The 26,026-nt window shown below is 38.9% G+C and overlaps 1 protein-coding gene across 2 annotated transcripts; it reads left to right on the top strand.

The window, feature by feature from the left end:
* The first annotated feature begins 585 nt into the window (after positions 1-585).
* LOC138175998 (phytanoyl-CoA dioxygenase, peroxisomal-like) lies at positions 586-16,508 on the top strand. Of its 2 annotated transcripts, none has more exons than XR_011172140.1 (9): positions 586-811; positions 4,268-4,326; positions 4,869-4,979; positions 5,455-5,623; positions 8,666-8,747; positions 9,906-10,087; positions 10,339-10,520; positions 12,872-13,003; positions 15,217-16,508. XR_011172140.1 is itself a non-coding variant. In XM_069106669.1 (9 exons), exons 1-9 carry the CDS (start codon positions 701-703, stop codon positions 15,268-15,270), a joined length of 1,050 nt encoding a protein of 349 aa, XP_068962770.1. In that variant the 5' UTR covers positions 590-700; the 3' UTR covers positions 15,271-16,508. The 2 variants fall into 2 exon arrangements, 1 of the variants encoding a protein (XP_068962770.1); XM_069106669.1 differs by having other exon boundaries at positions 590-811; positions 10,339-10,488.
* Positions 16,509-26,026: the final 9,518 nt, after the last annotated feature.

Genomic DNA, 26,026 nt, shown 5'->3' with positions numbered 1-26,026 from the left:
CTGGTTCCAGTGGTGGCTTGAAGTTTTTGGGAGGGTGGGGGGAAAGTAGAAAATGAAAAAAGGCCTGAGGAGGGGCCTCCTGAGTTGCTGGCCCTTGTGAGAACAATGTGGGTCATGGCAAAAAGTGAGCAATGGTATATACATTTCTGACAAAGGGTGACGTACAGGGTCCAAAAACCTTGAGTTTCTCCAGCCGACCTCTGCCCGTTTGCATTCAGGACTAAAGGTAATAGAGGTGGAGGACGGGTCGCAGCTTCAGAGCTGGTCCGACCCCGGATGAGGAAAGGAAAGCCCAGAGCAGCTCACAACCACACACAGCTAGCAAGTGGCACAGGGCCAGAATTTGAAGCCGTACCCTGACTCCACCACCTGCAGGGACCAGCGAGCGGCGGCTTTCTTTTCTATTCACACACCGTACTTCCTAGCACTTTGAAGTGCGCGCCGCATGCAGTCTCCCAGGTGGCTCGTCCTGACCTTGAGAGGCCCCAGCCCAGCTGGCTAAGCCCCTTCAACCTCCCGGTCCGCCCTTCGCCCCTTTCCCCCCCCAGCTCAGGCTCGGGAGCGGCTTCAGGGAGGGCTGCTGCGCCTGCGCTCCTCTCTCCCCGGGAGGCGGAGCTGGGGAGCAGGTTAAGTAGGACTTTGGCTGGGCCCTCATCCTAGTTCTGTCCTCTACGCCCCTCACTGTATTCCTGCAGCAGGGATGGCCGCCACTGCTCTGAACGTCAAGGACCCGGGGCGAGCGGGCGAGACCGCCACAGCCCGCCTCAAGATCCTGCTGGGACACCTTCAGGGCCCTGCGGCCCCGGCGATCGTATCCTTCCAAAGCTCGCAGCGCGCGCCCGGGCCCGGGGCCGGCCCACTGGTGGGCTGGAGCCGGGGCACGGCTTCGCAGATGCGCGCACTGGCCCAGAGTGGATGGAAGCGAGGGCGGCTGGGGCAGCATCCGCCCCTTCCCCCTTCTTCCCCTGCCTCTGTGCTGAAGCCCAGGAGCCTCTTTGACCGACGTCCCAAAGGCCAAGGGATGAGTTAATTCGTGGCCAGTGCCCTTCCCCTTTCACATTCCGCCTCTTCTGCCCGGGTTTGTTTTATCTTGTGGCGCTTGGTTTTAGAAAATTTGTTTAGGCCACAGGGTGCTGCCCCGAGGGCCTCTAGGCCACCTCCTTCCCTCTCTACTAGTGTCTTCTGACTGACTCTCTTACCCTTGACTTCCTGGATTGTTTGCATGCCTTCTTCCTCCAAGATCTTTTTCCGTACTCTTTTCCCCTGCGTTAAATGATAGGCATCATGTAGGCCTCTCTGCCCACAGACTAGGAAGCCAAGTCATTGTAAGTAGACTGGTCCATAGGCTTCTTTGGATTCGGTCCCTTTGTTGATGCGCCTTCTAGTTTCCCTTCCTGGTTGGCTGAAGCCAATGAATGTCATAAATGGTTTATACTTTCAATAGTCAGGGGAGTGAGCATCTAACCCTAAACTGTTCCCAGATTAGAGTGCCCCAAGATTACTAATGTGATCTCAGATTCCGTTGGTTCCAGGGCAGAAAAAAAAAAAAAAAACCTCTGTCAATCCCCAGTCCTTTTGTTGATCTCCTTTAGATGGTTCCCTTTCCTACGTATCTTCTCTAGGAACTTGAGGCCCAAATTAGTGTAGTGACTTTCCCAAAGTCACACAATTTTAAAGATTTTATGTATTTCCCTCCCATGTGGATATCTCAAGTTGAAGGTTTAGCCTTAGCAATTTTTTAAAGGAAGTATATGTACTTCACTAGTTTCCATTGGCTCATTCTGTGTAATATTTAAGAAATATTGTTTCACAGTAAAAGAAAAGTTACCCACTTAAAATCATTTGTTTCTCTATTATCAATAGGGAAAATTTGAACCAGAAGGAATAAATGGAATGTTTGCCCAGATGTCTGGGTCACTTAATTTCCAGGATCCTCAATTTCCTCATCTGTAAAATAAGGGAATAGTTGGCCCAGGACCCTTCTCACTCTAGGTCTATGAACCAAAGATCAGTCGACTTCTAAGCTTCCTTCCAAAGCTGAAATTCTGTGGTTCTGTGATTATTCTGCCAGATCATGGCTCTAGTATTAAGGGTATACTTTGGAAAGTCTGATTGATAACTCTTCCTGAAATTTTGTTTGGATTTAGGAAAAAAATCCCACTTCTCTCACAAGATTGGTAAAGTTGTTTCTTTAACCTTCCCTGAATATATTTTTACAACTGACTTTCAAAATAATAGTGGCTCTAGGATATACATGTATGGATTTTGCATTTAAATTTTTTCCTCAGATTCAGGACTGGAAAGCCTTAGAGGCCAGATAGGCCAGTCACCTCATTCTACATATGAGGAAATAGCTGAAATGATGTGCCCAAAGTTATATAATAATTAGTGGTGTAAGTGAAAATAGAGAGGTCAGGTCTCCTGACTACCTCACTGTTGCTTTCTTCTATCTTCCATACTCTGTTGCTCGCATGTGCTAGTTCACATTACCTTCCTCCTTCACTCTCTGTGCTTTGATAGCTCCTCATTCTTCCACTTCTTCAACATGAATGTCCATCCTCCAATTTCTGTCTGTAGTTCTCTTCTCTATTCTTGTTCATAGATTCATAGATCTAGAACTGAAAGGAGCCATAGCTGCTGCGTCCTGTATTTTTCAGTGAGGAACTTTGACCCAAGGTAATGAAATTACTTAAGGTCATGAAGGCAAAAGCAGCTTCTCTGATTCCAGAGTCAATACCCTTTCCATTGCAGCATGCTGACCTCACTTTTCCATGGACAACTACCAAATTGATACTTCCATCCAATCTCTCCCCAGAACACCAGCTGCATATTGCTTACAGATTATCCTGCTGCCACCTCACATTTAACCTTGTTCAAAACTAAACTCCTCATCTGCTGCCTGAAACCTGTCCCTCTGACTAACTTCAGATATTTCTGTCGAAGTCCTCTTGGTCACCCCACTTCATAACTATATAGTCATTGTTGACTCTATTCTTTCCCTCACACTACATAAACAGTCACCTAAATCTGTCATGTTACCTCCAAAGTATCTTCATCTATCCTCTCCTCTTCTATACTCTCAATGAATCCTTCCTAATTCAGGAACTTGACTAAAATATTAGATTAACTTTCTATGTTGTCTTTGTGTTTCCTGTCTTCCTCCTTGACAATCTAGCCTTCACACTACTGCCCAAGTAATCTTCCTTATGCACCAGTATGATTAAATAGCTTTCCTTACCCAAAGACCTATGGTGGCTCCCCATTGCCTGCAAAATAAAGTATAAAACTCCTAATCCTGGCATTCAAGACTGACCACAGTCTAACTTCAAACTACTTTTATAGCTGAACGATGCATGCATCACATCTCTAGGTATTCCCAGTACTTAGCACAGTGCCCTGAATACAGTTGCCCTGAATTGAATTTGTTGAAGGAGTTATTTAATGCAAAAAACTTTGTAAATCTCAATATGTAGACTGCCTTTATAAAGTTATTTAGTGATTGAGTCATAAAGCTGGAAATAGAACCTTGTTCCCTGATGCTAGATTGTGTTCTGGCATTGAGTGTTTATCTTTGTCTTGTTTACTTTTTATTTTTTCAGACCCTGCCTAATTACTCCTAGTTTTTTGCTCTAGACTCCCACTAAATTAGATAACAAATTTAGAGAGTGTTTATGCCTCCTTGTATGTAAAGTCGAACATTTGGAACTTTGGGAAGGACATTATATTCTTCGGGTTATTCAAAGGTAGATTAGATAATGTGGACTGAGAGCAATCTTTCTGTGTCCAACCCAAGGCCAGACTGAAGAGGGAGTGTATGATGTAGGAGAATGAATGTGGTGTAACTGGAGCTTCGAATATCTATTTTGAACTCTCTTGTGTGACTTAGTTTTATTCAGTTCACATTTCTTGGCCTTAGATCCTTCATCAGTTCAACAAATAATGTGAAATAGAATATCAGAGGTTCCTAACTTGGCATTGATGAACTTGTTTTTAAAAAATATCTTGTTCACTGCACCTTCATATCATTTTGTTTTTTTTAATAGTCCTATGTATTCTATTTTATGCATTTAAAAAACTTTATTCTGAGACAGAGTCCATAAACTTGGCAGACTTTCATATAGGACTATGACACAAAAAAGGTTTGGAGCCCTGGACTCAAGGATCTCTCAGGCCCTTCCATCTCTAAAGATAAAGTGAATGCATATGTTGTTAATGGGAAAGATTTTGCCTTTGAGTATTATTTTATTTAACTTAATGTGTATACTAGTCAGCTAACTCGACTTCAGCTGCTGTTGTACCTCTCAATTTCCATCCTCAGAAATTCCAGTAAGTGCTGTTTTAGTTAATTTTTAAAAATAATGCTGTGTGCGTAATTGCAGTTTATGTATTAGTTAATGCTAGGAGAAATAAGTAGCTCCTTGCCTGATTAGAATTTTTATTATACATAATCTCAGCTCATCAGACATGTTTTAATTGATATGGTATTCTGGCAGTTCTTTTAGAGAAACAGTTTGGTTGCCAAGAAATGGCTTATAATTCAGAAGGAAGAGAAAATGTCACCAACTATGTAGTATGGTGACTATATCTATCAGGATTGATGAATATGATATTGAAATTAGTCTGTGTCTTGATTATATTAGTGCACTGAGCAATATTTTTATTCTGTCCTTCTTAAATTACTTTTTAAAAGGGGATCTCTTGATGTTTATGGAGTACATTTTAATGCAGTCCTGTAATTCACATCCAGCCAAAATGAAAATGCATCAACTTCAAAATTATTGATGTGCTTCCCCCCCACCCTTCTCTCCCCGTTCTCTCATGTCATCTTCTCCCCACCACCTCTTCTTTCTCTCCACTTTCCCCCATAGGTACACACTGGATAATAACGTCTTAACCCTAGAACAGAGGCAATTTTACGAGGACAATGGTTTCCTGGTCATAAAAAAACTAGTATCTGAAGCAGATATTCAACGCTATAGGTACAGTATCGCCATTTTATTTTAAAAAAATAATATAACACAAATGGAATAAAGATTATTCACAGTAGTTTGTCTAGGGTTTCTGAGGCTTCCTTATATCTCGGGATTTCTAAGCATTTAGTGGAAGGAGATGTCACTCGGTAACACCGATGTAAGTACTTTGCCGCCTGCATCTTCAGGCATTTTGGCCCTGGTGGTGAATTTCAGCCCTGATTCTATTAAATCAGTGCGACAGCAGGGGGCAGCAAAGTCATCCGCCATTTTCTTTTCCAATCTTTGTACCATTTCTTTCTGGGGTTGAATACAGATCAACTCTAGGTGAAGAGATCTGTGAAGGCCCCTTGAAAATTTCCTAAGTGTACCTGCTGCAATGGCATCTTTGAATGGATGCTGTCAGCAAGCAGTGTTGTGCTGTTAAGATGTCAATTCTGTGGCGTTCCAAAGGGTGATGGCATTTTCAATTTGATTTGTCCAGGGATCACTTTGAAAAGATCTGCAGAAATGAAGTGAAACCCCTAGGATTAATGATCATGAAGGATGTAACCATTGCAAAAGCAACCCCTTCTTTAGATGAGAAAATAATTACAAAAATCCAGGATTTTCAGAATGATGAAGAACTCTTCAGCTACTGCACACTGCCTCAGGTTAAAAGCTTTGCCTTGTTTTATTTTTATTTTAAAAAAACCCAGATTTTATTTTTTAAAGTGACAGTTGTGTTGTTTACAACTTTTGTGATCTATTATCTTTTCCTGGCTCCGAAACTCTCTAAACCTGTGACCTTAGACTTCATTGGTGCTGGGGGAATGTTCTGTGGTGGAGGAAAATAGACTTTTTTTTTTACTCATGATAAGTTGAAGATCAGTGTGGTATTTCGGAAGGCATATTGGACCTGGGATGAGGAACGACCTAGGTTAGAGTTTCAGCTATCATATTATTAGCTTTGTGCTCAGTCTCCCTGAGCCTTTCTTCTTCTGTAAAATGGAGGAAATAATACTTCTATTTCCTTACTCACAGGAATGGAGTAGAAAAAAGTGCTTTGTAAACTTTAAAACACTAAAAGTCCAGGTTTTATTATAGAGTTAGGAACTTCTCTAACTTTCTAAATACTGTCACTAAAGGAGGAGAAAAGGGTATGGTTTGACTTGAGTAAGCATGATTAGCCTAATATTTGCTATGTATTTTTATTTTTTAATTAATAAGCATTTATTTTCTTTCTCTCCCCATTTAAAAAAGAAAAACAAAACCTTTCTGACAAATATGTATAGACCAACAAAACAAATTCCTTCAATGGTGTCCAAAAAATATTTGTCTCATTCTTCATTTTGAGTCTGTCTCCTGCCAGTCAGGAGGTCTAACTGTGAATTAAAACCAGAATGTCCATAGACAAGTCACTAAACCTTTGTTAGCCTGAATTTCGCCATTTATAAAACAGGGACAATGCTATTTGTTTTATCTATATCACAGGAGTGTTGTCAGGAAAGTGCTTTATAATCCTTCAAGTTTCCCATTACTTAGTAAGCATTTGTTAGGTACATACTGATTCAGAAGCAAACACAAAAGAACCAGTTCTTCCTCTCAAGAACTCTATATTCTATCAGGGGAGACAACATGTACATCTACTAGTATATACAAGGTAATTTTGGAGAGGGACAGTAGCCACAACAACAGAATGAGTGAAGGAAACTCAGAAGGGTCTGTTACTACAGATGGCATTCAGGTGAGTTTTGAAGGAAACTGAATTCTAAGAAGTGAGTTGAGGAGAAATGCATTAATTGTCAGAATAATGAGAAGTCATTAATGGTAGTGTAAAAAAACCCTTTGCCTGCAGTAAAGAACAAAGCAATACATCTAAGCTGTGACACACATCAGAGTTGTACAACCCTGATACTTTATTAGTTGCTCAGAACTATCTTCATTTTTTTTTTTTTTGCTTTTTGGAGGGCAATTGGGGTTAAGTGACTTGCCCAAAGTCACATGGCTAGTTTTTGTGTTAAGTGTCTGAGGCTGGATTTAAACTCAGGCCCAGGGCTGGTGCTCTATTCACTGCGCCACCTAGCCATCCCCATCTTCATTTTTTTGATCAGTTGATTGTACTCTTCCATCCTTCTCTTCTCCTCTTACGTTAGAAGATTAACATCGATTTGGTTTCAGAATTACATGATAGGTTTTAAAATAACTGCAAGTGCTCTTGATGATACAAAACCAAGTCTGTGTATCATGGGGTAAAGACTGACAACAATAACTGCTTCACTCTGACTGTTACCAAAATGGGCTTAAGGAAAGTTCCTTGCTTTTTGACATCACCATCTTGTATAACCAGCTTAAGAAGAACCTTGCATCATTAAAAAGGATTAAAAAGTAAAAATACAACTGCTCAAAAGTGGGATGAGAAGAACCAGGAAAACAATATGCATAATGATCACCAAAAATGTGAATGGAAAGATTAACAAGTAATTATACATTATGATATGCTAATTGTTTAATGATGGGGTTTGAATTATGCCATAGCAGCAAAACAATTGAAACCGATTTTGTCATCATTATTTAATTTTGTTATGTAATTCTATATTCAGGGCAGCTAGGTGGCACAGTGGATAGAGTGCCAGGCCCCAAATCAGGAAGACTCATCTTCCTGAGTTCAAATCTGGCCTCAGACACTAACCCTCGGCAAGTCACTTAACCCCGTTTACCTCAGTTTCTCATCTGTAAAAATAAACTAGAGACAGAAATGGAAAACCATTCCAGTATCTCTGCCAAGAAAACCCAAAATGGGGTAATGGAGAGTTGGACATGACTGAAATGACTGAACAACAACAATTCCATATTCATTATATAATTTTAATGACTGAGTTTGGCCTCAAAGAAGAGATATGAGATGACACTTCTTCCCTGTTCTGTGGTTATGATATACTGTGGATCATGTCAGACTTTCTTACCACCTTATTTAGTTGTTCTATGCAATTATTTTCCATCCTTCATAGTTTATTATAAGGGATCAATCTCTCTAATGAGATAGAGAGAAGACTACAGTGAGAAAGAGGTGAGATAAAACAAAAGATGTGAATAAAAATTCATTTTAAAATGAAGGTAAAAATCCTTGCCCCTTCCAGCCTACTCTTATTTCCACTTTGAGTTCTTTTTTGAAATCTTGCTTATATTACCCATAGCTTGTCATAGAAAGACATCCTAAAGCCAAATACACATTTTGGGAGGAATCATTTTTTTTTTAATTGGGACTTGAAATCCACTTCAGACATTTACAAGCTTTGTGACCTAGTGTGATACAATGGAGAGAAGGCTGGGCTTAGAGTCAGGAACACCTGAGTTAAAGTCCTAACTTAAAGACTAATTATCTGTGTGATCCAGGACAAATCACTTAACTCCTCTCATTTCCTCATTTATTAGATGAGGGAGTTGGACTCCATGGTCTCTGAAGTCCCTTTCCTATCTAAATCTGTGATCCTAAGTAATTCAGATTCTCTGAGACTTGGTTTCTTCATCTGTAAAATGGAAATAATAATAGGATTTAACTCACTGGGCTGTTGTGAGGAACCATAAAGCACCATAGGAATATGGGCTACTAACACTGTTGTTATTTTGGATTTAATGCAGATAGTTGAAACTTAATTCTGTGCTATGATCTATGCCCCTAATTTCTCATGAGCTTTTTCCTCTTCCTGTCTTAGATTGTTAAATATGTCGAGTGTTTCACTGGACCCAATATCATGGCTATGCATACAATGCTGATAAACAAGCCTCCAGATTCTGGTAAAGAATTTTTACTTATATTAGGGGCTAGTTGGTGGGGGACTTGTGCAACGGGGATCAGGAAAGATATGCTGGTTGTATTGTAAAAATTAAGGTAAAATCAGCTTCCTGACCTCCACGAATTGAAGCAAGCAGTCTAACAATTAGTAATCTGGAGGCATAGATGTGTCCTTTTAAATACAAGTTTAAATGACTTGCATTGTTATCAAATCGAAGTGTGACAGTCTCAGATATTTGACCATGGCTGTTATTGCTTCCTTAGGTTTCATAGTACTTTAAGTGCTTATCTAACCCACTCATTTGATCTATGATTTCATTGGAATAAATGCTGCCTCCAACCCAAGGCAAGATCACAACGTTTATATAACTTCATAGGTTTTCAGGGGAGTTGTTGTGGCCAGAAATCTGTCCTGTGATTGACCTAGTACCGAAGCTCTCTAACCCTAGCTAAAACTGGTCTCTGGACGCTAGGCACATAGGCCATCATTAGACCCATAATCAAAGCCTTTCATGTTTTGATAGCAATTGTTAGAGTGTGTACTCTATTGGCATTGCTTTTTAGAACCCAGGCTCCTTGCTACACTATAATGAGGCATTGGAGTAGGTCAAAAGTAGAAGAATAGATCATATTCCACTGCTATTAATAACCTAGACTCTGAGAAGATGGCTCAAAGAGTTATAAGTGAACAGGCAAATCATCACTACAGGGGCTATCCAAGGACATTGGGTGTCCCAAGAAGGAAGAGACCAGAGGCTGAGGAGAAACTTAGCCAAGGGCCTGAGGTCTGCTATGCTGAACCCAGAGGCAGGTGTGCAATATTACTGATAACAGTTTCTGTGCCTCCCCATCAAGTGACATTCTCTTTAAATCTGGTGTTGCCTGGCCATGTTTCCCTATTTGGCATCTTACTGTCATATATGGTGTTTGAAGTCAAGTCTCACTAGAATACTTAACCTTTGGAGCTGAACTGATTGTTATTCTCATTATTATATTTCTTTATATTCTGTTTTTTCTAGGATGCATATATATATATATATATATATATATCTTTATAATATAAACTCTTTGTAGGAGTGGATATTGCTGTTTGCGTAGGGAAAGCAAAGGAATTCTGAGATTAGAGCTTCTTCTAACATATGGGTTGGGTTCCATTGCAGGTAAGAAGACTTCACGCCATCCCTTGCATCAGGACCTGCACTACTTTCCCTTCAGGCCTTCCGATTCCATTGTCTGTGCTTGGACTGCCATGGAGCACATTGATAGAAACAATGGCTGCCTGGTTGTGTTACCAGGCACACACAAGACCGTCTTGAAACCTCATGACTATCCTAAATGGGAGGTAGGTCTGCCTGCTGAGAGCGTATAAAAATAGAGCAAGAAAGGTTCTTAGAATTTTCCTCAGAAGATATTTTTCTTTGGAAAGACATGACAAGTGAAAGACCTTTCCTGGCCAAAAGTGTTATTCTGTATTTTGAAATTTGGATAAAGAGAAGACATTAGAAGACTATTATTTTCTCATTCCAAGTCATTGGTTTGATTTATTTTACTTCTTCTAAGTCTAAAATATGGCTTGTTTGTTTTGTTTTCTAGGAGGGAGTTAATATTATGTTCCACGGTATCCAAGACTATGATTTAAACCAACCCAGAACTCACCTTGTGATGGAGAAGGGAGATACTGTTTTTTTCCATCCTCTGCTCATTCATGGATCTGGAAGAAATAGAACTGAAGGGTTCCGGAAGGTAACAATAATTTCCTTCCCAACTGCAAATAGGTTTGTAAATCAGATTTTAAAATAACATTCCAAACCTATATAAAATCTGATTATAATTACAGGGTGTCAATAAGTGAATATTTTAGTCTATTTTATTAACAAGGAAGCTTATTCCCTTACCCTTATCAATAAAGAACCAACTTATATGGATATCCCATTGATTGGCAGGCATTCATTTCCTCAGGGGGAAAAAACATCTTACTTTATTTTTGTTTTGCATTTTAATATCTGGTATATGCTGCAAACAATGCATGACGTCATCACCAAAACATGACAGCATAATCTGGAATTTTTTATAGGACATTACTGCCTCTCCTGCACTCTGTGGTCTAGTCCAATGAACCTTCTCTCTGCTCCTCATGCTTGATATTTCATCTTCTGTCTTTGCCTTTGCATGGATCAGTCTCTATACCTGGAATGCACTCCTTCTTCACCACTGCCTCATAGAATCCCTCTTCCTTCAAGATGTCAGACAAGCACTGTCTTCCACATGAAGCTTTCTCTGAATACCCCTCCCTCTAACTACTACTGTCCTCCCTCTCAGACCACCTGTATTTGACTAATTTGAATGTATTCTCTTTAATATATATTGAATTTATTTGTATTTATATTTTTATTATTTTATTTTTTATTATTTACTTGTATTATACACATGTTTCCCTTGTGTATACATATATATACACTTGCATGCAGGCACACTTATACAGGGCATCCCAAAAGTCTTAGAAAGTGGAATAGAACTGCACCAAGACTTTTGGGACATCCTGTAAACATCCTTCTTGTTATTTTTCCTGTTAGATTGTAAGCTGCTCTCGAGTATATTTGTATTCCTAGTGCCTACCATAGTCAGGAGGCATTTCTTAAGTACCCACTTTATGCCAGGCACTGTGCTAAACTGGGGATTAAAAAAAAAAGCAAAAGACAGTCCCAGCAAGTAGCAGATACTTAATGAATACTTGCTGATTAATTCTTTGACTTGGGCATCTTGAGTGGACCTAACCAAAGACAAAAGAGAGGGCAGCGTCTTCCTCTAATGTTCTAAGAGATCTGTGTGGGTACCCTCTCTCTCCAATGGTGTAGACTTGTAACTCCTCTGTGCCTTAGTAGATGGTATTTATGATTTTCTGTGGTCAAAAATAATTCTATTTTATCGCTTAATTCATTACTGGCCCACTTTGTGGTGACGAGCTTCTCTGAGCTTAGCTCTAGACTGGTCCTCAACCAGCCTCTTCCTGGATCCTTATTTGAAATTTTTCTACCTTGTACTCTCCTGGTATGAACTTCAAGAACCCCAAGGTCACTTAAATGACACAGTGAGACATCAGAGCTGGACTTAACTGTCTTCACCATGGGAAAAAAGGTGTTATTAATGCCAACCACTACCTAAAGTTCTGTGAATAACCCTTGCTGTAGGTCTCTGAAGCATTTCTGGCAGAGAGGAAATTCATCCTGAAGGTTGTGATTACTCTCACCACACTATGAAAAATTCTTATAATGGTCTATTTTAATTGCAGTCACTTGAATTCAGATTCCCACTCCCATTTTCTAGGTGTAGGCAAGAGTTCAGAATTTGCATTTATTGCTGCCAGAGAGAAACAATATAGGAGTCATTAGTATGTGTTGATTGTAACAGACCTTTAAATATTCCTTTAATCTGGTGGTATGTTTATTATTTTCCAATAGAGCACCTTGATTATACTGTTACCACTTAAATAAATAATTTGTTGTAAACTCAATGAGATAACTTCTATGGCTAAGCTAATAGGATCATAATTTGTAGATTAGAAGGAGATTAGAGGCCATCAAGGCCAAACCTCCTCATTTTACAGATGAGGAAACTGAAGCCTAGACAGTTGTGACTTTCTCAAGGTCACCCAGGTAGTAGGTGATGGAACTGGGATTCAAACCTAGGGCCTCTGACTACAATTCCAGCATTCTTCCCACTGCAATAAGCCATAACTCAAAAATAAAACAAATACCGATCAAACACTGGCATTGTACAGGCACTGTGCTCAGTATTTAGAAATGCAAATGCCTTCAAAGATCTTCCATTCTACTGGTAAGTGTTTCAAGGAGATGGAGTAATCTTTTGAAGATTGAGAACACTGAGATGTGAAAAATGTTAAGAATGAACAAGATGTGTGGGTGGTTAACAACCCTTTGGGTTCTTTTTTAGGAAAGAATGACTTAGATAGTTTAGAACTGCTTGTACTTTTAAAATTCCCCTGCAGGGGCAGGCTAAATCATAGTCCAAGAGAGCAGCTAAGTACAGTGGTATAATTCATTTCTTGCTCCCTTAGGGCTAGTGATAATCAGATTTCTTTTTATATTAATTGGCTCAATGTATACAGGCGATTTCCTGTCACTATGCCAGTTCTAATTGCTACTACACTGATGTAAAGGGAACCAGTCAAGAAAACATTGAGAAGGAACTCCGAGACATAGTAGAAAGAAAGTATGGTGTCACTGATTTGGAATTAAAGGTAGGTTCATATGAAATGAAAAGGTGAAAAACTCTGTTTGTTTTTTCTCTTTTTTTTTTTTAATGGAAAGTAATTCCTGATGGCATTTAATTTAGATATAGGTAGACCCTGCATTAAGATGCCCTGTCCTTTTACAGTAACATTGTTAATACATTCTGATGCCAAATCTAATTGTGATGATGGAAGAAGCATGATGTAAAGTGATTTTCTTGGGATAATTTTTAACACTGTTCTCATAGAAGTGACAGTATAGTATAGGGGGCAAAAAGTTGCCCTAGGTTCTATCTAGTCCTGTCTCTGTCATCTACTAGCTGTGTGAGTCCAGGCAAGTCCCTTAGCCTTTCAGTGTTCTAGGTAACTCTCTAAGACTGTAAGTTCTAGAGAAGATATTGACTTGCCTTGGTAGAAGGTGTTTCCTTATCTGGAAGTTACCTGTATCAATGAAATCACAGGTTTATTCCCACTCCCAAACTGTGGAACTGCCCCCGCAATGTCGTTTCACCTAACTTGTATTTTTCTCATTCCCATCTACCTCTACCCTGAGAGTCCTCCAAGTCTCTTTAGCTCTGCCTTTCAGTCATGAACAAACTTCCAGTCAGCAAGACACAGTTTCCTTCCTTATCTCTTTTAATGAGATCTGTTTTTGCTTTTGGCTTTCTTTGAGATCATGATAGCCCTTGCTTTTTTTGCTTCAGCTAAAGCATAATAGATTCTGCTCCAGCCCCTTACCTTTTCTCTGTGTGTGTCTCTGTGTTTCAAATGTGTTTCTTATAAACAACATATTGTAGGATTCTGGTTTTTAATCCATTCTGCATTCTAGATTTTTTTTTCCTGCTTATATTTCTCTCATCTTCTAATGCTCATGGAGACTTGGCTCATTACAGAAGATATTAGATTCCTGGTCACCCTTTCTAGTAATGATAATAACATCTAATATTGGCTATAGCCCTTTAAGATCATATATTATCTCATTTGATCTTTACAACAATCCTCTGAAGTAGGTAGGTTTTATTATTGCCCCATTTCAGAGATGATGAAACTGAGGCTGATAAAGTTTAAATGGCTTGCCTAAGATCATGCCTTTGGTTAAGTATCTAAGGTAGGGTTTAAACTCAAATTCAGTATTCTACCCTCTGTGCCATTGAGGTGCTACCAGATTTTGGATGTGTTTTCTGTCTTGTCCACTAGCAAAAGGAGCTAGGAAGAAGAAAAGGCAAATTCCTCGCCCCTCACTTCCATTTTTAATTTTTTTCTTTTTTGTTTTTGGAGGGGGGACGGCAGGGCAGTTAGGGTTAAGTGACTTGCCCAAGGTCACATGGCTAGTAAATGCTAAGTGTCTGAGGTCAGATTTGAACTCAGGTCCTTCTGACTCCAGGGTCAGTGCTCTATTCAGTGCACCACCTAGCCGCCCTCTCACTTCTGTTTTTAGACCCTTTCTTTACTGCCATTAGTCAGCAGTCTCCCCACTTTAAGGTTTATTCCATCTACTTGTATCACGGCATCTCAATTCTTGCTGTAGTTATCAAGAGCCTCTCTTCTTTCTCAAGGAATTCATTATCTGAGTCACAAATTCTTCTCCATTCCAGCTGCTGCCTTAAGCTTGGGGACTTCGTATACACAAATACTCTGGCCTTCTGGTTCATCAGTCCCCTCAATTTCTCTGTCCTATATCCCCACTCCACCTACAGGGATGGCCATACCATTGTTCTCATCCTCACCCATGACTCCCTTCAAGAACACTGAGATTTCTCTCTCTTATCAAAAGCCCCTATCATTCCAACTCTGCCTGCCTTTGTTTTCCTAAAGCTATTCTTCATCCTCACTAGAACCTTTAGTCTCTCTATCCCTTTTCCTATTAATTATCCCTTCTTTGCTTTCACTTTTTTTCTCTTCAATATTGGTCCTATAGTTGACTCTTCACAATGTATAGTTGAATCTTCACTTTATCCTTCCTTGGTTGTGGTCCAGTGAAAAGATCTCTGAATTTAGAAGAGTTAGAAGACCTGCCACTTAATACACTTAATATCTCTGTGGTCTTGGGCAGATTATTTTTTCTCTCTTGGCCTTTCTTTCCTCATCTTTAATATGAGCAGGTTGGACTAGATGAATCCTAAATTCCTTTGTAACTCTTGACCAAGTTAGAGTTTGTTTTATTTGCTAACCAGTGCAGCTATTCAAGAACTTAAACTCTTTCTGTTTGGGATTATTTTTAGGATCTTTGGAGTTTTCGAGCACGGGTTGTGAAAGGAGAAAGAATGAATCTTTGACATGTTTCTCAAAAGTCAACACCAGGTGCCTACGGAGAATGTTATTATATGAGAAGTAGTGATCCTTGTTATCACATATTAATATGAAAAAGCGCTTTGTTGTAGGCAGTATTGTGCACATTGCACTTAAACTGTTTTGACAGATACAAAGACTAAAATGTGTAATGTATAGAAAGCTTAACTTACTGTCACACCTGATAAAAATGCTTGTATAATTTTGGAGTAATCCAAGTCTTCAAAAAAAAAAAAAGTGGGAGGGGGAAGAACTATCAAAACACTTCTTAGCCAAAAGAAAACCTACTGAGTTCAGAATTTTTATAATTATAAACTACGTAGGTACCAGTAAAAAGTGATGGCTGATTGCTTTTATAGTTAGGGGAAGTCTATTGCAGGTGCTTCTTTAGGGAGACAAAGAATAAGAACTTGTTCTAAGCAGGTAGTTCTTTAATCAGTGGAAGATTGTGGAATAAAAGAAAGGAAAAACTTGCCTCGTTTCACAACTGACTATAGTCCGACAGCACATCCTCACACCCCTATTACCTCTTAAAAAACTGGATTTCATTTATCCCTTTCTCTTTTTCTGACCCTGAAGAAGAATAGGGTAATATCCTCTGATGATTACTTTTGTATTCTTCTCAGTCAAGAGAACTAAAAATCTTCATACCTAGGACTGATGTTAGGGTTAGGTGGTGGAGAGCTTATCAGATCATTTTGATTTTAGTTCAGAGTAAACATGACCTGTGGCGATTTTTTGGAATTGATCTTCAAGTTTCCATTTCCTTCCTCATTTATAAAACCAGGTCAAAGTAGTAAGGAGCCTTATTTCACATTCATTTTCCAATCAGGGTGAGGATAATTTCCTAGTATTGAAACAGAAAAATATGGCGGACCTCCCAGCACTCCTCTTGTCCTCTCCTTTCTTGCCATGTTAGTAAAAGACATGTTTCCTTGGCTTTTCTCTAGTTCCTAATGGACAATAACTGTAAATGCACCTAATTTAGACCTATGGTACCCCCCGCCCCAGCTCTTCAATGGATGATGGCATTAAAGTGTTGTGAGTCGGTATGAGAGAGCTGGGCAATGGAAGAGACTAGTAAGAGAACACAAATGAGGAATGCTAGATGGACTGATGTCTCACTCTGGAATACTGAATTTCTCCAACCAGTTTATGCCAATTTTGGAACAAAGATATTTTTTAAATAAAGTTAAATCGTAGGGGGACAAAAACAAATGAACAAGTTGTGGTTGTTTTTCATGAGACTACATTATACATGTGAAGACGGCCTGCTACATGGTGGTGCTCCAGGTGCTTAGAGAGCAGAGCTGGGTTATCAGCATCTTCTTCTATGTCAAAATCAAATTTTAAAAAATTGTTATCTTTTGCTTTTATTTCCTTTATTATTGCCACATATATTCCTCCCCTTCACTTCCCTAGGGAGCCATTTTATGTAACAAAGAATAAAAAAGAAAGGGGAGGGGGAGGCAGTTGAATAAAACCAATAAACACATTAACCAAGTGATAATATATGCAATTTCCCATACTCCCAATCTCCCACTTCTTCAGAGAAGGGAATGAGGTTCTTTTTCTCTGCTCTTGCAGGGTGAAGCTTGATCATGTTAATTACATAGCATTTAGTTTTGTGTTTTGTTCTTTCCATGTACACATACAGCTTTTTAGCTACTGCATAGATTATTTTCCTGATTGCACTTGCTTTTCTTCCATTCAATCAATTCATAGAAGTTTTCACATTCTATCTTATATTCTTTATATTTATTGTAAATATCATATCTCATTAGTTTTACATACAATCATTATCCCTATATTTAGCAGTTCCACCAAGTGATGGATATCTACTTTGTTTCCAGTTTTTGCTACCACAAAAAAAAGCACATGCTGTGAGTATTTTTGTATACCTGGAGCATTTCTTTCAGTCTTTCTCTTTGGACTATATGCTTAACAGTGAGATCCCTGGGTCAAAGAATATGGATATTTTAGACATTTTCATACCCTAACTTTAAATTATTTTCTTGAATGCTTACCCCAACTCAGAGCTCTGATATCGGTGTATTAATGTGCCCATTTTCCATAGTCTGTCCAGCACTGCTGCCATCATACAACATCTATATCTGTCATTTGTCATTTTTGACAATTTTCTGTGAATGAAGTGAAACTCCAGAGCAGTTTAGATTTGAATTTCTCTAATTAGTGATTTGGAGCATATAGTTGTTAATAATTCTTTTGAGAACTATTAATATCCTTTGACCACTTTTTCAGTGGGAAATGACTCATAATCTTAAATGTTTTTGTGCATTATTTATATATCTTGGATATTTGAAATCTGTTTTATCAATAAACATCTGCACATTGTGTGTAACACTGGTGGTAAAAAACAAAGTCACAAAGATTGTCTTCCTTGAACACTAGGTCCTTTGGCATTGCAGCTTCAATTAGGGTATATGTCCCTCTGAATAAGCATAGGTAAAGGTAAAGAATTTTGAAGCAAAAATGGACAGGATAGGCCTAAATTGTTGACAGCTGGGAAACAGCTATTTGTACCTCACTTTCTGCTGTGAATTCTAGGCTACCTCAGTGTGAATAAAAGCATATCACCACAGGCTGAAGTTAAAAGAGGATCTGAAAAGTGGGGATGGCTGACTGCTCAAAGGGCACCTCTTTGGTAGATCCCAAGACTTTCTGTTTTCTAGGCCCGTGTTATAATCGGCTGTTGTTTCTGCTCTAGACCTGCCTTGTCTTCCCTGCTTCATAGCTATACCCTTTCATTTCTTTGCAACTTTCCATATCCAGATTCTCCCATACTAAAAATGTACAACTTCCTGACCCAACTGTGTCAAACTCAAATAGAAAAGAGACTACTAAACCATATATAAAGATTCCTGTGGGTCACATAGTGACTTAGTTTTAAAATGCAAATATTATTTTTATAATATTATTTAGTTACATAATGTTTTGTCATATTTTTTTTTCTTTTCTTAAATAATTCCCAATTACACTGTCATCTGGTTTCAGCCCACACTCAGGAGAGTTGTGGACAAGATGTATAAGGACCATATACTTGCTCTGTCCTAATCAATCAATGGAAATTTCCTGCCCATGGCATGAAAATAGGATAACTTGGAAAACAGTTTGGAAAAAAACTAGGTATAGATCAACATCTTATACCATATACCAAGATAGGGTCAAAATGATTCATGATTTAGACATAAAGGATCATATCCTGGGCAAACTAGGAGATCATGGAATAGTTTTCCTGTCAGATCAATGAATAAGAAAAAGAATTCATGACCAAACAAGAGATAGAGAGCATTATGAGATGTAAAATGGATAATTTTGATTATATTAAAAAGGTTTTACAGAAATAAAAGCAATCAACCAAAATTAGAAGGAAAGCAGAAAACTGGAAAAATTTTTTTACAGAAAGTGTTTATGATAAAGGCCTCATTTCTCAAACATATGGAAAACTGAGTCAAATTTATAAGAGTACAAGTCATTTCCCAATGGGCAAAGGAATATGAGTAAGCAGTTTTCAGAAGAAATCAAGGCTATCTATACTAGTATGAAAAAATTATCCAAATCACTATTCGAGAAATGCAAGTTAAAATAATTCTGAGGTACCCATTTGCACATATCAGATTGGCTAACGTGAGAGAAAAAGAAAGTGATAAATGTTGAATGGAATATGGGAAAATTGGAACACTAATGCACTGTTGGTGTAGTTGTGAAGTGATCTAACCATTCTGGAGAGGAATTTGGAACTATAAGACTATTCGTACTCTTTGAGTCAGCAATACCACGACCAGGTCTATATCTCTTTTAAAAATATTTATAGCAGCTCTTTTTGTGGTGGCCAAGAACTGGAAATTAAGGGGATGTCCATCAATCATGCAATGATTGACCAATGATTGCAATAGAATACTACTAAACTATAAGAAATGATGAGTAGGATGCTTTTAGGAATATCCTGGAGAGACTTAATAGCAATATCATACAATGATCACCTGTGAATGATTTAGTATCCTCAGAATACAGTGAGCCAAGACAATTCCCAAAGACTCATGATGAAAAATGCTATCCACCTCCAGAGAAAGAACTGATGGAGTTTGAATGCAGATCAAAGCATACTATTTTTCACTTTTTGGTCTTGTGTTTTCTTTCACATGACTAATGCAGAAATACGTTTTGCACCATTGCCCATATCAAATTGCTTACCGTCTTAGGGAAGGAGGAAGGAAAGAAAGGAGGGAGAGAATTTGGAACTCAGTTTAAAAAAACAAACAAATGTTAACAATTGTTTTTACATGCATCTGGGGAAAAAGTAAAATATTACTGAAGAGGAGAAAATAGCGAAACCAATTAATGCACATAGTAGAAGCCCTGCACATAACCTCTCTTCCTCCTCTACATCTTTGGGCAGATGGTTATATGGACTGACCCAAGTATTTTAGCACTGAACCTGGGTGGCAAGTTAGGAGACCTATCTCTCAGTGGATCATCAGTAAACAATACGACCCTCTGTATGCTGAGTCCCAGAAGTATCCGTCCCCTCTAGAGATCTAGTTATATCTTTGTTTTTTTCAGTGACTATAATCCAAATATATTATTGGTCTCTTGTATTACTGCCCTCATCATTTTCCTAGATGTCTCAAGCGAAGCCACAAACACATCTGATAATAGTTTACTGCTTTTAAACACTCGATAAAAGTTTAAAACATTCCTGATACAAGTATTACTGCTTTCACATTAAAATACACCTGATAAAAGCTGGCTACTTTCCTAAGTGAAATGGATGAATAATTAAAAATATGAAGTGCCCAGATTAACAGAAGAAATAAAATACTTAAATAACCCTATCTTAGAAAAAGGGTTTGAACAAGCCATAATTGAACTCCCTAAGAAAAAATCCCTAGGACCAAATTTACAAGTGATTTCAAGTGATACAAGGATTTACAAGTGAATTCTACCAAACATTTAAGGATCAGTTAATCCCAATACTACATAAACTATTTCAAAAAAAAATAAGCAAAGGAGTATTACAAAATTCCTTTTATGACACAAATATGATTTTAACATCTAAACCAGGGAAAGTAACAACAGAGAAAGAAAACTATAGACCAATTTCCTTAATGAATATCAGTGTAAAAATTTTAAATAAAATACTATCAAGGAGATTACAGCCATAGGTCACCCATATGGTCATACATACCCTATGACCAGGTGGGATTATATCAGGAGTGCAGGGCTGGTTCAATATTAGGAAAACTATCATTGGCCATATCAATGACAAAAACAACAGAAATCATGATTATTTCAATAGATGCAGAAAAAGCAATTGACAAAATACAACACTAATTCCTATTGTTTTTAAAAAAGCCATTAAAAAGCATAGGAATAAAGGGAGTATTTCTCTAAAACCAAGAGCAAGCATTAACTGTAATGGGAATAAAACCTGAAGCCTTCACAGTAAGAACATTATTATTCGATTTTGTATTAGAAATACTAACTATAGCAATAAAACAAGATAAATAGGAGGAATAAAAATAGTCAATGAAGAAACAAAACTATCATTCTTTGCAGATGATATGATAGTTTACTTAGGGAACCCTGAAGGGGGGCGGAGCCAAGATGGCAGAGTAAAAGCACAAACTTGGTGTGGGTTCTGGCTCCAACCACCTCCAATACCTGTAAAAAAAAATGACTCTAAACAAATTTTAAAGCTATAGAACCCACAAAGTGACAGAGAGAAACAAATATCCCTCTGGAGGCAGCCTGGCAGGCCAACAGGAAAGGTCTATCGCAGCATGCTGGGAGCTGAGCACAGTCTCCCCTGAGTCACAGTTCTGGCCCCAGGGTGGCCACAATCAGCAGCAGCATGAGTAGACTTCAGGAGAGGGAGTCATCAGCAGCTGTGGCAGTTTCCAAAAATCTCAACCCATAAATGCCAAAGACAAAGTAGAAGGTCAGTTGGGAACTCTTTTGGAACAGGGGTGGATGGAAGAGCCTGGGCTGCCCCTGGGGGAGAAGTGGCTGAGACTAGACGTGGCTGCCTCAGGAGGTCCTGGCCTGCGGGTCATGGGGGGACCAAGAAACCATTCAGAGGCTAAGAGCTCTTGCTTTGACCTGCTTGCATCTGGATCATGGTCTTGGGTGGTGGTCCTGGGGTGTGTGGCCAGTGTGCCAGAGCTTGAGGTGTATGTGGAGAGGGCACCCTCTTAATAGCTCCAGCAGCTGCAAAACCCCCAGAAATTTGGGACAAAGCTCTCTCCATTCTGAAAGCAGAGTTCTACTGTGGCAAAGAGCTCAAAAGTCAAGTAATTGTCTGGCAACATGAGCAAGCAGAAGAAATGCAATCTGACCATAGATTCCTTTTTTGGGGACAAAAAGGATCAAAGCATGGAAAAGAAGGAAGACAATGAAGTCAGAACTCCTGCATCAAAAGCTTCCAAGAAAAATGTGAATTGGTCACAAGCAATGGAAGAACTCAAGAAGGATTTTGAAAATCAAGTAAGAGAAGTGGAGGAAAAATTGGGAAGAGAAATGAGAATGATGCAAGAAAATCATGAAAAGCAAGTCACCAGCCTGCTAAAGGAGACCCAAAAATACACTGAAGAAAATAACACCTTTAAAAATAGACTAACTCAAATGGCAAAAGAAGCACAAAACGCCAATGAGGAGAAGAATGCCTTAAAAAGCCAAATTTGCCAGATGGAAAAGGAATTTCAAAAACTTACTGAAGAGAATAATTCCTTCAAAATTAGATTGGAGCAATTGGAAACTAATGACTTTATTTTTATTTATCTATCTATTGCTTTTTGGAGGGGAAGGGCAGAGCAATTTGGGTTAAGTGACTTGTCCAAGGTCACATGGCTAGCAAGTGTTAAGTGTCTGAGGCCAGATTTGAACTCAGGTCCTCCTGAGTCCAGGGCCGGTGCTCTATTCCCTGTGCCACCTAGTTTCCCCTAGCTAGTGACTTTATGAGAAATCAAGATACTATAAAACAGATCCAAATGAAAAACTAGAAGGCAGTGTGAAATATCTCATTGAGAACCCTAGAGAATCAACTAAATAACTAGTTAAAACTACAAACAACTGGGGCAGCCAGGTAGCACAGCAAGTAAGAGCACCGGCTCCAGTGTTGAGAAGACCTGGAGATCGAATCCCGGGCTCAGACACTTAGCACCCACCCAGAAACACCTGGCCGTGTAACCTTGAGCAAGTTACTTAACCCCAATTGCTTAGGGGAGGCCAGGTGGCTCAGCGAGTAAGAGTACCGGCTCCAGTGTTGGGACGACCTGGAGATCGAATCCTGGGCTCAGACACTCAGCACCACACCCAGAAATAACTGGCCGTGTAACCTTGAGCAAGTTACTTAACCCCAATTGCTTAAAAATATAAAAACAAAACAAAACAAAACAAAAAAAAACTACAAACAACTTTAGCAAAGTTGCAGGACATAAAATAGACCCATATAAATCATTAGCATTTCTATATATTGTCAACAAAACCCAGCAGAAATAGATAGAGAAATTTCACTGAAAATAACTGCAGAAAGTATAAAATACTTGAATGTAACTACCTGCAAAGACAAACACATATGAACACAATTATAAAACACTTTTCACACAAATAAAGATTTCACACAGATCTAAACAACTGAAGAAATATTAATTGCTCATGGGTAGGCTGAGCCAATATAATGAAAATGACAATTCTACCTAGGTTAATTAACTTATTCAGTACCATATCAAACAAACTACCAAGGAATTATTTTATAGAGCTAGAGAAAATCATCTAAAAATTCATCTGGAAGAACAAAAGGTTAAGAATATCAAGGAAATTCAGTGAAAAAAATGTTAAGGAAGGCAGTCTAGCAGTACCACATTTTGAACTATATAACAAAGTGGTAATCATTAAAACAATCTGGTACTAGCTAAGAAATAGAGTGGTGGATCAGTGGAATAGATTACTGTAGTAGCAAGGACCCCAGAGTCTCCAGGGTGGCTGCCAACACAGGTTCTTAGATCTGCTTTGTTAAAGGAAAGCAACTCAAAATGGGTTAACAAGCTTACTTTAATCAGTCAAATATGTATCGTTCACCTAGTTCAGGGGAAAAAGGTCAGCACCCCAAACTTCAGAGTATACAGACAGAATTATCAAGGCAGAGAAACAGATCAAGTAGACAGGTTTCCAAACTGTCCAACCATTACATCCATACCAAATCAACATCTGGATTTTTCAAAGCTGGGGGGCTCTCAACAACGGCTTCCCATAGTCTCATCTGATCAAATCACAGGACACTTCTCAAGTGAGCCCCAAAACAAATCCTCAAATCAGGGTTTATATAGCCTTCTCCTGGGTCAGAGAATGTAACAACCTTCTGCCTCCCACCCCAGGCTCCAGGTGCACTTTAGCCTCAGGGCAGGAAAGATCTTAAAAATTTATATTTCCATTACAATTACACACCAATAAATGATTATAGTAATCTAGTGTTTGATAAACTCAAAGATCCAAACTTTTGGGGTAAGAACTCAGCATTTGCCAAAAATTGCTGGGAAAACTGGAAAGCAATCTGGAAGAAACTAGACAGAGATCAACATCTCACACCATAAACCAAAATAAGGTAAAAAAATCAAAATAAGTGATTTAGACACAAAGGATGATATTATAAGTAAATTAGGGGAACATAGAAAAATGTATCTGTCAGAACTATGGATAAGGGAAGAGTTTATGATGAAACAAGAGATAGAAAGGATCATGGGAAGTAAAATGGATAATTTTGATTACATGAAATTAAAAAGGGTTTTCACAAACCAAAACAATGCTCCAAGATCAGAAGGAAAACAGAAGGCTGGGGGGAAAATGTATAGCAAATGTCTGTGATAAAGGTCTCATTTCTCAAATACATAGCGAACTGAGTCTAATTTACAAGAACACATGTCCTTTCCCAATTGACAAATGGTCAAAGGATATGAAAGAGGCAATTTTCAGATGAAGAAATCAAAGCTACTTATAGACATATGAAATATACTCTATCACTATTGAGTTGAGAAATGCAAATAAAAATATCTGAGATACCACCTCATGCTTATCAGACTGGCTAACATGACAGAACAGGAAAGTGACAAATGTTAGAGGGGATGTTGGAAAATGTGGACACTAATGCACCGTTGGTAGAGTTGTGAACTTGTCCAACTTTTCTGAAAAACATTAGGAACTATGCCCAAAGGGCTACAAAACAACACCTACCCTTTGATCTAGCAATAACACAACTAGATGTATATTCCAAAAGCACAAAAGGAAAAGAACCCACATATGCAAAAATATTTATAACAGCTCTTTGTGGTGGCCAAGAATTAGAAATTTAAGGAATGTCCATTATATGGGGAATAGCTAAAGAAATTGTGGTAAATGATTGTGATGTAATACCTTGTACCAGAAGAAATGACAAGCAGTCCAGAATTGTCTGAGAAAACTTCCATTAATATTGTAGAAGTTGTGAGCCACAGCAGGAAGAAAGGGCTAGCAGCACCTAGGGTCATGCAGATGACAGGCATGACATCTGAATGGGCCCCATCAGAGTCATAGTAGCATCAAGGGTTGGGGCCAACTCCAGGCTCTGAACTATGTAAGGAGACAGAGACATAGAAGAGGCTGAGGCTAAAATTAAGGAGGAAATAATCAGGTTAAAATCAGCCTGGAAGACTGAACAATTGGCACTCCTCCGCTCTAGACAAGTATTGTGGAGATGGCATATGCCAGCATTTTGTGCTTGTGGGCTCTGGGATTATCCCTTGCTGAATCATGCCTGCTCCCAATTTTGAACATTTCCTTAATCTTTCATTCCCTAAACAGGTAATACGTACTTGGGTGCACCCTGTACTACAGGGTGTACTCTGTAGGGGATGTAACTGAATGCTCCTGAGAGAGATGGGGGGGGGGGCGGTAGAATAGGAAAGGAAAGAAAAGGAGCAGCCACTATAGATCGATTTGTGGAAAATTGACAACTCTTGCAAGACAAATCTGTGCTTTACTTGCTCAGTTGTCAAAAAAAAAAAAAAGAAAAAGGCATTCTCTCACAGAACAATCTATATGGGTCTCTATTGTCTACGGGATAAACTTCAGTCTCCTCATCCTTGCATTCAAGATATGTCTCCCCTGTCTTTTCTTCCCATTAAATTGTGAACTCCTTAAAGGCAGGGACCATCTTTTTCTTCTTTTTTCCCTCAGCACTTCGCCTAATTCCTGGTCCATAGTGGGCACTTAAGAAATGTTGATTGATTCTCCAAAATGTACATCCTCATAGAACATGCTCTTCAGACTTCTCACCATCCTGCTCACCTTTTTCTGGAGCTGATTCAGTTTCTCGGTGTTCTTTTAAAACCAATGCTTGGCACAGTATAGGCATGGAATAAAAGTTTGTTGACTGACTGACAAAATGTATAGTACTTTAGCTGTGGTCAGTACTCTAGCATTCTAGATGTGGTCTGACCAGGGCAGCATACCAGCCACAGTCCCATCTCTCTATTGTTCTGGACATTTGCCTGTCAAGGCAGCCTATGATTAACATTCATTTCTTTGGCTATTGCACTGTTGACTTACACCTTCCACACTCCCCAAGCCCAGCGTTTTTTCCCCATGAATCCTAGCTAGGTCTCCTCTGTCCTATACTTGTGCAGTTGATTTGTTTTTAACCTAAGCTTAAGACTTTATCTGTACTAAATTCCATCTTAATCGGGAACT

Source organism: Petaurus breviceps, unplaced genomic scaffold (genome assembly GCF_028583685.1).
Source record: "Petaurus breviceps papuanus isolate PSGF00001 unplaced genomic scaffold, PetGlider_PUasm1.0 80, whole genome shotgun sequence".
Classification (NCBI taxonomy): domain Eukaryota; kingdom Metazoa; phylum Chordata; class Mammalia; order Diprotodontia; family Petauridae; genus Petaurus; species Petaurus breviceps.
Note: the sequence above shows the minus strand (reverse complement) of the source record. Positions and strands in the feature narration are given on the sequence as shown.